Source organism: Pseudophryne corroboree, chromosome 6, assembly GCF_028390025.1.
Source record: "Pseudophryne corroboree isolate aPseCor3 chromosome 6, aPseCor3.hap2, whole genome shotgun sequence".
NCBI lineage: Eukaryota > Metazoa > Chordata > Amphibia > Anura > Myobatrachidae > Pseudophryne > Pseudophryne corroboree.
In genome coordinates, this window is record NC_086449.1 from 185,325,838 (window position 1) to 185,337,966 (window position 12,129).

Sequence of the window (12,129 nt, forward strand, 5' to 3'; positions counted from 1 at the left end):
GTCAGCAGGGAGAGGAACGAGTCCCCGTCATTGAGGCTAAACCGGATATACTACGCAATCCTAGCAAGGCCCGCCTACTGAGAGGCGGCGAGACAGGACAAGCCCACATCGGGAGGGGCTATAAACTGGAGATACTCCCTAAGAGGTGGGTGATATAATAATTAACCCTCCATAAGCCTGAAGGGAGGATTGTATCCCTCAAATCCAGACTCTATTCCCCACCTCTAATTAAGGGACCCTTATGACAGGGTTACCCTGAAGTCAACCTATTGGGGACAGTCCTATGTAGTGGATTGCACAAGTATTACTCTCATATGGACGTCCTCCTGTAGCATTATTTATATGGAGTAGCACTCAGTCATTAAATGTCAATCTAAGTAACAACATATCCTCCAGAAGCACTTTGCAATACTAAAGGAGCATAGGGAGTTGATACAGGAAACTTGGCTGTTGGATTAAAAACCCCAATATGTCTACAAATCCTTGGCCCAGTAGAGGATAGCAAATAAAGAGTAGTAGCCTGGATACCAGATATATATATATATATATATAAATTTATAGGGACATCTAAATTATAACTACTACTTTTATGAACAACCGTGTAAATATATTTGCGAATATTACAGAAGAATCTCCAGAGACCTAAGAGACCCAAAGGGAATTATTAGTCTATTCTGTATTGGTATAGTCAAAAACTATATATAATGATTCCCAGATGTGACCATATTGAGAGCATACTGTTGCGTTGAAAGGAACATATTGGTGATTAAACCCCTTCGTACTATTGTACTGGAGTGTTATTACCAGAGGACCCAGCCCTTCTACATAACAAGTTAGGGTAAAGGATACGAACCATTGAAATATTACCCATCCTTAGTCTGAAGAACGCTGAAAGGGGAAGAAGATTGCCCATCGCACATGCCCTTAGCAGCGTGTAAAACTGTAATTAAATAAGGACCAACTAGCCCAATCTAAGGAGGTAATACGGACAGATTCATGAACTTGAACAGGTGGATCATTTATATAATTATTTATTACTTTAATCAAATTGTATATTGGTACCAATGGTAAAGAGTAATAAGGTATTTTTTAAACAAAATCCCGGGTCCATAGTCAGATCGACTATGGTAGGTAATTTTGTGTAATGCATGCGGAAATTTATGTTACCTTTAAGGCAGTGTTGTAAGAAAGATAATATAATATAATATAATATAATATGATAATATATGTATATGTACAAGCATTACTTTGAACAGGGATTCACCCGTTATTAGTCGTTAAAAGAAAAGAGAGAGAAAATAAACCACTTACCTGTTGTAGTGTATACCGAGTATTTGATCTTTATTATTTGGAGACACTGGAAAAGAGAAGAGGAATCTGAAAAGGAAGAGACAGTTAAACAACAGGTGAGGACCCAATATCATTATAAACATTTATTCCATAACAACAACAATACAATAGAATATTGCACACCCTCCTATCCCATTAGAGGAAGGCTTTCCCAAGCTAGCCTGGGTGTATATGCTTGGGTGGAGGCACTCCATAAGTAAGGTGAGGTTACAAAGTGGAGGCACTGCTGAGATCCTAAATCTCGGGAATCCATAAAAATATGGAGAGTATATCGGGAGATGAGGTGTTTCAATGGTGTAGAGAGAAGGAGGTGGATATAGAATGCAGTATAGGGTTGATAGGTAATTTCTCGTCCATTTCAGACGGAGAAGTGTTGTCTGAATTATCTGGATTATATGGAATTTATCAACCGGCTATAGTGGATAAAAGAAGAGGAGAAAAAGGAGACCCTTCGACATTATTAATAACTAATAAGACTTCATTAGAACCCGAACTTTTCCCTAAGATGATTATGCTAAAGTGTGCACCAGGGAGGCGAATACAGTTATTGTGGCCCATTAATACATCAGCTTATGACGCTCCTCAGGGAGACTCTGTAACTCGAGTGATGGCAGGGATCAGTAAACCTCACAATGAAGGATCCTCAACTGAAGCAGTAATGGATAAAGTAGTAAACCAACTGGAACGATGGCACTATGAAGGGGGCTATCGACGCCTGAGAATGTTCTCAGGAATAGTACCGGTGCCAGCGGGGGAGGAGTCCTATGAATTATGGAAAGAAACGGCTATACAGCATTCGGAAGAGTGGCCGTGTACGGATGCCATAAAAAAACAACGAGTAGTGGAGAGCTTACGAGGGCCGGCAATGGGAGTGATCCAAGCTACTAGAAGGAGTAACCCTCAGGCTACCCTTAGAGAATATTTTGAAGCTTTAGATTTTTCGTACAGGACTTTAGAAGATGTATGTGAATTATTAGCATGTATGAATCACACTTTCCAAGAGCATGGAGAAACTCTCACTGATTATATATATCGAGTGGATAAAGTGATTTATAAATTGGTGGAAAAAGGAGGAATGGAAAGGAGCGAAGTGGATGAGAGACGACTACGTCAAGTGCTTAAGGGCGCCTTAACCACTAACCCTGTCGCTCAAAGGCTACAATGTACCATGAGAGGTGGACAAGCACCTACATTAAATGAACTAGTGAAGGAAGTAAAATTAGAAGAGGTTCAGATCGAGAATAGAGAGAAAACCATCAAGAAAGTAAAATTGGTAGTGCCTGCTCCTAGTCCACAGCACTCTTCTATAGACGACAGACTATTGAATTTATTGGAAGAACAGAATAAAAAAATAGATCAGTTAATAGCATTACAAACTGATAGACAAACCCAACCGTATATGCCCACCGGCGTTGGAAGAGGGATGACAAGGCGGAATCAGTCTCCCATAACCTGCTATCGGTGTGGTCAAATTGGCCATCGTTCCTTTGAATGTCATCTGAATGAGCCAAATAATAGAGGAAATCGATACAATGCTCGTAGAAGGGATGAACAATTGGAAAACTCCAACGGGAGTACTGTGGTCCCCTCACAGACTCCCCCACAATAAATGTTAAAGCTATGGGGAGTTACCAGTGGTCTGACCTTCCTGCAAACTTAATGGGACGGGCACCCAGAATTAAAGCCATACTAAATGGACATGATTGTAGTGTGTTGATGGACAGCGGTTCTCAAATATCTATAGTTTTCGAGTCATGGTATAGATCTCACATAAGTGATGTTCCTATACAGCCTCTAAACGGGCTTACCATCTGGGGGCTGAGCGAACAAAAGTATCCCTATTTGGGATACATCATCGCTAATATCTCTTTTGAGCCTGGACTACATGTTCCCAATGATACCGTACCCCTTGTCGCTTTGGTATGCCCGGATTCCCCGGGAGATAATGGGGACTTACCAGTCATTATAGGAACTAACACGAATATGTATAAAAACTTAATCAAATGGTGTGACAAACAAGATAAAGAGTTTCAGGATGAAAGCCATCAGAGTAAGGACGAGGATGATAGATGTAGGTGTAGTAGAGTGGAAACTATCATAAACACTCCTTCAAGTCCTGTTGGAAGTGTAATTGGATATTCCGAAGCCGTTCTTAATTTGGAACCTTGCTTTCAAGACAGTGATGTCTCCATGGAAATAAAGACACTACTATTGGCTCAACTACACAGCCGAGCTGATGTATTTTCCAGTGGGGATTGGGATTTGGGAACAGCGACTGGCGTGGAACATCATATTAGATTGACCGATGATACCCCATTTAGAGAGAGATCACGAAGACTTGCGCCAGCTGATTTTGAGGATGTACGACAACATCTTAGACACCTATTGGAAAACAAGGTGATCGCTGACTCCGAAAGCCCGTATGCTTCCCCAATCGTAGTAGCTCGAAAGAAAAATGGAGAAATACGTCTATGTATAGACTACAGGACATTGAATAATCGTACAATCCCTGACCAATACACCGTACCCCGAGTAGATGAAGCCCTCGACTGTCTTCAGGGCAGTCAATGGTTCTCAATACTAGATCTTAGGTGTGGATATTATCAGATCCCAATGAATGCCCAAGATCAACAAAAGACTGCTTTCATCTGCCCTATTGGTTTTTTCGAATTTCTTAAAATGCCACAAGGGGTTAAGGGGGCACCTGCTACCTTTCAGAGAACCATGGAAAAAACAGTGGGCGACATGTGCTATCGAGAGGTGCTTGTCTACTTAGATGACATTATTGTGTTTGGCAAGAGTATAGAAGAACACAACGAAAGATTAATTAAGGTGTTAGACCGACTAAGGGCTAGAGGATTAAAATTGTCAGTAAATAAGTGTAAATTTTGCCAACATACTGTGAAATACCTTGGTCATATCGTCAGTAGGGAAGGTATTGCTACCGACCCAGCCAAACTTGAAGCTGTACAGAAGTGGCCACAGCCTATGAACCTGAAAGACCTCCGATCGATTTTAGGATTTTGTGGGTATTACAGAAAGTTTGTGAGACATTATTCTCGAATTGCTAGACCATTAACAGAACTTACCAAAGGATATCCCCCCTATAATAATAAAAGGCAGAATAGTGCCCATAATAAATTGCAGTATCACCGAATTCAAGACCCGTTTGGAGAAAGATGGGACAAGAAATGTGAAGAGGCGTTCCTACAACTAAAGCATTGTTTGACCCATGCTCCTGTATTAGCCTATGCTAACCCTGAGCTCCCTTACGAGGTCCATGTAGATGCCTCTTTGGAGGGCCTAGGGGGAGTATTATATCAATTGCAGAATCATCAGTTAAGACCTGTATCATATATAAGTCGAGGACTATCCCAAAGTGAAAGAAAATATCCAGTACATAAGATGGAGTTCTTAGCACTTAAATGGGCCATTGTGGAAAAATTCCACGACTATCTATATGGGGTACATTTTACGGTACAAACCGACAACAATCCTCTTACCTATATCCATACAACAGCAAGACTGGATGCTACGGGACATCGTTGGTTGGCTGCATTGTCTATTTACGATTTCACCATCAAATACAGGCCTGGATTAACACATCAAGATGCTGATGCTCTGTCAAGATTATCACACCAAACGGAGATTGAGACAACAGATGAATGGATAGAAGTCCCTGCAGCAGATGTACGAGGATTGTGCCATCAAATTCATGTAGGACAACGTTTAGACACAACCCTTGTTTCATCGTTAGGGGTATCCGAACAAGTCATACCACCACTATATTGTGGGCTAACCCTGATTGATTTGGAAGGTATGAACAAAGTAGGAATGCAGCAGATGGCATCGGATCAAAGAGAGGACAGAGTCATATCCCCTGTAATACAGATCTTGAATAGTACAGATGAAAGTAAAGTGAAATTGAACCTTACTAATGCCTCTAAGATATTGTTGAGGCAACGCCCCAAACTGAGACTACAACAAGGGGTTCTGTATCGACGTACTCGGATGGTGGACGGAAGATACCGTTTACAACTGGTATTACCGGATAAATATAGACAGTTAGTGATGGAAGCCTTGCATGACAACCACGGACATCTGGGTTATGAGAAGACACATGGATTAATATCAGATCGTTTCTATTGGCCGCTTATGAACAGAGAGATTGATCAATTCTGCAGGACATGTGGGAATTGTATAATGAGGAAGACTCTACCTAAATCGGGGGTGGCGCCTTTGATCAATCTAACTAGTTCAGGTCCCCTGGATTTGGTGTGTATAGATTTCTTGTCTTTTGAGGGACTGAAAGGGAAAGATAGTAACATCTTGATTGTCACCGACCATTTCACCCGCTATGCGCAGGCCTATGTAACCCGCAATCAGCGAGCTGCAACAGTGGCAAATACGTTATGGGAAAAGTTCTTTATACACTATGGACTTCCATCCAGAATACACTCAGATCAAGGTAGGGACTTTGAGAGTAGACTAATCAAGGAGTTGTGTGAATGCTGCGGTATAAAGAAATCTCGAACCACTCCATACCATCCGCAAGGAGATCCCCAGCCGGAGCGGTTCAATCGCACATTGTTAAACATGTTAGGAACGTTAAACAGTCGTAGTAAACCACAGTGGAATCGATATGTGGCTCATTTAGTACACGCCTATAACTGCACCCGCAATGAGTCTACGGGGTACTCACCATATTTCCTGATGTTCGGGAGAGAGGCTCGATTGCCTATAGACGTCTGTTTGAATACTAAACAGGCTGATTATTTGACATCTTCACATTCTCAGTATGTCAGCCGACTTCGTCAGCAATTAAAGGAGGCCTATGCGTTAGCTCAGGTAGAGTCTGAAAAAATGGGAATAAAAAATAAAGTCCGGCATGACCGACAAGTGAAACATCATATGTTAAACCCCGGAGATCGAGTATTAATTCGAGATCTAGGACGTTCAAGAAAACAAAAATTGGCTAATAGATGGAAAACTGAGTTGTATGTAGTTTTAAAACAATTGCCTAACATCCCGGTGTATCAATTAGTTCCAGAAAATGGGACCGGGTCAGTCCTTACCTATCATAGACAACATCTATTACCGGTATCCCAAGATGTTAGATGGGAGGAAGTGAAAGAGGATGACAGTAAGTCTTGTGCCAGCAAAGAAAAAAATATAACCCCTATTGAAGAGTCGGGGGAGTCTAATGAATTCGATGAAGGAAATACATTAGAGTATGGAAATGGATATTATTACTGTGAGGAAAACACTGAGATGTTGGAAAGTGGAAAGAGAAATTCAAGTGACCCTTATGAGGATAGACAAACAGTACGACCGGAAAATAGAATCGAGGAGTCTATTTCACCTCAGGAGGGAGAATACGAATGGTGGAATACAGGAGGAGCTTCAAATTTTCACGATCAGGATGACTCTAGTGAATACCCCTCCAATATAATGGAAAGGGAGATAGATGAAAGTTATAGACCACAACGGAAGCGTAGACCGCCGAGGATATTAACATATGATCAATTGGGAGTACCCTCCGAAGTCCCATTAGTCATACATCCGGGCATTATGTGGACCTGGCCATACTATGGAAGTGTTATATAAAGAAGAGGAATATAACATAGAATAGCTGGAAGGATTTCTATGAAATAGAAATAGTGGGGAGTTCCATGATCAGTTAAGGTTAAACTGTGGACTCCCCAGGGGGAGAATGTAACCCTTTATAGTAGTTAGGTATGAATTGATGTAAACAATAAATTAAATAATAGGTATAGGTATACTGTATTTTAAAATATTATAACAGTCTGCTGGAGATATATATATATGTATTACATGGGGGTAGACAAGTGTATATGGGGCTGGTATGTTTAATTCAGGTGAATGGGAGGCTGGAAGCTTCCAGAGCCCCGCGAGCTGCACGGCCAAGGGGGGTCTGCACGAGGGGAGAGACGGTTGGGAGGACGGCAGGAAAAAAAAAAAAAAAGAAACTGAAGTGCGCAGTACGGAGGAGAGGGTGAGGGCCGGAGAGAGCCAGAACGGGGAAGCGTGGTGATCGCGGTAAATGATCGCGGTAAAGCCACTGACCTGAGGAGTGTTGGCCGCACGGAACCGAGGGGAGAGAGAGCTGTCAGCAGGGAGAGGAACGAGTCCCCGTCATTGAGGCTAAACCGGATATACTACGCAATCCTAGCAAGGCCCGCCTACTGAGAGGCGGCGAGACAGGACAAGCCCACATCGGGAGGGGCTATAAACTGGAGATACTCCCTAAGAGGTGGGTGATATAATAATTAACCCTCCATAAGCCTGAAGGGAGGATTGTATCCCTCAAATCCAGACTCTATTCCCCACCTCTAATTAAGGGACCCTTATGACAGGGTTACCCTGAAGTCAACCTATTGGGGACAGTCCTATGTAGTGGATTGCACAAGTATTACTCTCATATGGACGTCCTCCTGTAGCATTATTTATATGGAGTAGCACTCAGTCATTAAATGTCAATCTAAGTAACAACATATCCTCCAGAAGCACTTTGCAATACTAAAGGAGCATAGGGAGTTGATACAGGAAACTTGGCTGTTGGATTAAAAACCCCAATATGTCTACAAATCCTTGGCCCAGTAGAGGATAGCAAATAAAGAGTAGTAGCCTGGATACCAGATATATATATATATATATATATATATATATAAATTTATAGGGACATCTAAATTATAACTACTACTTTTATGAACAACTGTGTAAATATATTTGCGAATATTACAGAAGAATCTCCAGAGACCTAAGAGACCCAAAGGGAATTATTAGTCTATTCTGTATTGGTATAGTCAAAAACTATATATAATGATTCCCAGATGTGACCATATTGAGAGCATACTGTTGCGTTGAAAGGAACATATTGGTGATTAAACCCCTTCGTACTATTGTACTGGAGTGTTATTACCAGAGGACCCAGCCCTTCTACATAACAAGTTAAGGTAAAGGATACGAACCATTGAAATATTACCCATCCTTAGTCTGAAGAACGCTGAAAGGGGAAGAAGATTGCCCATCGCACATCCCCTTAGCAGCGTGTAAAACTGTAATTAAATAAGGACCAACTAGCCCAATCTAAGGAGGTAATACGGACAGATTCATGAACTTGAACAGGTGGATCATTTATATAATTATTTATTACTTTAATCAAATTGTATATTGGTACCAATGGTAAAGAGTAATAAGGTATTTTTTAAACAAAATCCCGGGTCCATAGTCAGATCGACTATGGTAGGTAATTTTGTGTAATGCATGCGGAAATTTATGTTACCTTTAAGGCAGTGTTGTAAGAAAGATAATTTAATATAATATGATAATATATGTATATGTACAAGCATTACTTTGAACAGGGATTCACCCGTTATTAGTCGTTAAAAGAAAAGAGAGAGAAAATAAACCACTTACCTGTTGTAGTGTATACCGAGTATTTGATCTTTATTATTTGGAGACACTGGAAAAGAGAAGAGGAATCTGAAAAGGAAGAGACAGTTAAACAACAGGTGAGGACCCAATATCATTATAAACATTTATTCCATAACAACAACAATACAATAGAATATTGCACACCCTCCTATCCCATTAGAGGAAGGCTTTCCCAAGCTAGCCTGGGGGTATATGCTTGGGTGGAGGCACGCCATAAGTAAGGTGAGGTTACATATATATCTTAAAAAAATATTCAACCCAGGAATCCACCATTACAGATGACTCTGTACTTTGATGTAGTAGGCGGCAAAGGTCCTCCTCATAGAATTTGTAGTTAATTTTTATGAACATGAGTTTTTCTCCACATGTCATTAGTTGCTACTGTACTTCAAATGTTTTTTTCAGTAGCTTGCATAAAACAGAGATCTGGAATAAGGTACAACACCCCCCCCCCCCCCTCTTCTAATGTTACAGCTTTTTGTGTAGGTTTTCATGGTTTGTTGCTGTTCCTCCATTTGCTAAAGCCTACAAAGGGTGCAATTCCACTTGGTCACTACCTGTTGCTACAGTTGGTAGCATAGCAAATTGAACTATTCTTGCAGCTCCTGCAATCTGTTACATTCGGTTGCTGAATGAATGCTGAAAATGTCCAGACATTCTTTTCTGGCCACAGACAGCATCTCCTGCATGCCCCTGCATTTTTTTCAAAAACCCCTGAACCACTAAGTGTATTGTGTGGGCAAAATATGGGACGTGTTAAAATTCACCAAGTTGTAATACACATACAATGTTACATGCATTATCGGAAATGACAAATCCTCAGGAGAGTCTTAGTGGTAAGCCATCTTACTCTATGGCACCCACTTCCAGTCACTCTCTCTTCTGGATCCATCCCTGGTTGTATATAGAAATGTATTAGAGATTATTTATGAGTAATGAATTAATAAAAAAACCCATACAGGATCCTGAGAGGGGATTGATGTATAGCCGTGTGAATAGAACATGAAATAGAGATTTTCTATTGTGTCCCTACGTCAAACTGCATATTCAGAGCACGAGGACAAAATGGCAGCAGTGTCACTGGGGTTGGTGACACCTGGTGTGTCACAAAAAAAACCCTGCATATGCCTAAAGTGTGTGTGCCTAAAAAGGGAGTGAGGCCTAGCAGGACGTCCCATTTTCCTCACTTCTGGAGTATGCCCAGCATTCCCGGAGATTCTGGGCTGCCCCTTGAGACTCTGCTTACACTGTTGGCTCCTTATCAGTGACAGGCTCCCCCGAACCCCACATAGTGACACCAGTGCAAAATGGGAAGGCAGAGTAGGTTATATAAGTGAAAGCCCATTGCCACCGAGTTAGTCAGGTACCAGCTTAACTTGTGAAGGGGACATCGCGGCATAAGCATGCCACTGCATGTATTGTCAAAAGTGTCAGGAGTACAGCAGATGTTCCCCACACCTTCTGTAGTGAAGGAGGAGCAGCACAGCAGAGTTCCAGACTGAGGGGTGCTGTTAAGGCTGTTCAGCAGTATATGTAATCCCGTGTGACTGGGAGCTGGTTGGAGAGGGAGAGACTGGAAATTATCTGGTGCTCAGGTCTGGGGGAGAATCCCACTGCACTAGTGAGAAGTGTGGCAGGCGTCCAAGGCATTAGTCGGCATGTGGGGAGACAGAGGAGAGATCTGCCTATGAAGTGTGAGAGGCAGAGGAGGAGTCCAATTCAGAGAGTCTGAAGAAGGCTCTCCAGAGTGGGGGCTGGATCCTGAGCTGTCAGCTGTAGAGTGAGGTGGTGAAAGGACAGCTCAGGAGAAGAGAGGTCTTAGGGCAGTGATGGCTAACCTTGACACTCCAGCTGTTGTTGAACTACACATCCCAGCAAGCCCTGCTACAGTTTTGCTATTTGGCCTTGCTAAAACTGATGCAGGTCATGCTGGGATGTGTAGTTCAACAACAGCTGGAGTGTCAAGGTTAGCCATCACTGTCTTAGGGGGTCATTCTGACCTGATCACTCGCTGCAGTTATTCACAGCGCAGCGATCAGGTCAGAAATGCGCCAGCGCCACAGTGCACTGGCACATGGCTGACAGCCGACGGCTGTTGTTGCTTAGAGATCGCCTCTGCCTGATTGACAGGCAGAGGCGGTCTGCCTGATTGGGGCGGCATGGCGGCATTTGGCCGCCGTTTTGTGTACGCGGTCCGCCCAAAGCTGGCATGCTGGACCATGCGGGGGGCGGGCCGCAGTGGCTGTGTGATGTCACATGAAGCCGCTGCGACCTTGGCAGCGACGAGTAGCTCCTGGCCAGCACGCAAAGCTGCGTTGGCCGAGAGCTACTCCTGAAGTGCAAAAGCATTGCCACTGTGCGATGCTTTTGCACTTCTGCGACGGGGCAAGGACTGACATGCGGGGTGGACTAGCCCTGTGCTCGGCGTCCCCCCGCATGTCTGTGTTCCTGATCGTAGGTGTGCTAAATTTAGCACAGCTACGATCAAGTCGGAATCACCCCCTGTGATCATTGAAATTGCTGCAACAATACACAACTCAGGCTCTGTTTTTCCACAGGAAAGAAACATAATGTATGTAATAATAATACTTCCGTGTCCATAGATACAGGTGGGAATAGTACATAAATACACTGGTGTATTCACTGTAAATGTTGTTGGAGCTAAACATAGATGAAAAACACAGACTACCGCCTAGTGCAGGGGTGGGGAACCTCCGGCCCGCGGGCCGTATACGCTCAGTCCGGCGGCAGCGTGTCTCAGCTGTCAGAACAGGGAGGAGAGCGCGGCTGTTGGGTGGGAGCGGCGGCGTGTAGTACTTCAAACCAGCCGCCAGTCCGTGAGCCAATAAGAGCTCACGGACCGGCAGCCAATCAGGAGCCGCGGCTGCCGGTCCGCGAGCTCTGATTGGCTCTCAAACCGGCGGCTGGTTTCAAGTCCTACATGCCGCCGCAGCCCAACATAGCCGCACTCTCCTCCGTGTCCCGCCGAAAGGAGCAAGGTAAGCAGCACGGAGGGGAGGGGGGCATCTGTATACCTGGCACTGTGGGGACATCTGTATACCTGGCACTGTGGGGGCATCTGTATACCTGGCACTGTGGGGACATCTGTATACCTGGCACTGTGGGTACATCTGTATACCTGGCACTGTGGGGACATCTGTATACCTGGCACTGTGAGGGGCATCTGTATACCTGGCACTGTGGGGGCATCTGCATACCTGGCACTGTGAGGGGCATTTGTATACCTGGCACTGTGGGGACATCTGTATACCTGGCACTGTGAGGGGCATCTGTATACCTGGCACTGTGGGGGCATCTGTA

General features: G+C 43.5%; 1 protein-coding gene across 1 annotated transcript; it reads left to right on the plus strand.

Moving 5' to 3' along the window:
• The first annotated feature begins 1,957 nt into the window (after positions 1-1,957).
• On the plus strand, positions 1,958-2,959 carry LOC134934520 (paraneoplastic antigen Ma1-like). Its single transcript, XM_063929946.1, has one exon. The coding sequence runs from the start codon at positions 1,958-1,960 to the stop codon at positions 2,957-2,959; it is 1,002 nt and encodes a 333-aa protein (XP_063786016.1).
• The last annotated feature ends 9,170 nt before the right edge of the window (positions 2,960-12,129 follow it).

What these genes read in the sequence shown, in the direction of transcription:
- LOC134934520 (XM_063929946.1), top strand. Translation starts at nt 1,958, where the DNA reads ATGGCAGGGATCAGTAAACCTCACAATGAAGGATCCTCAACTGAAGCA.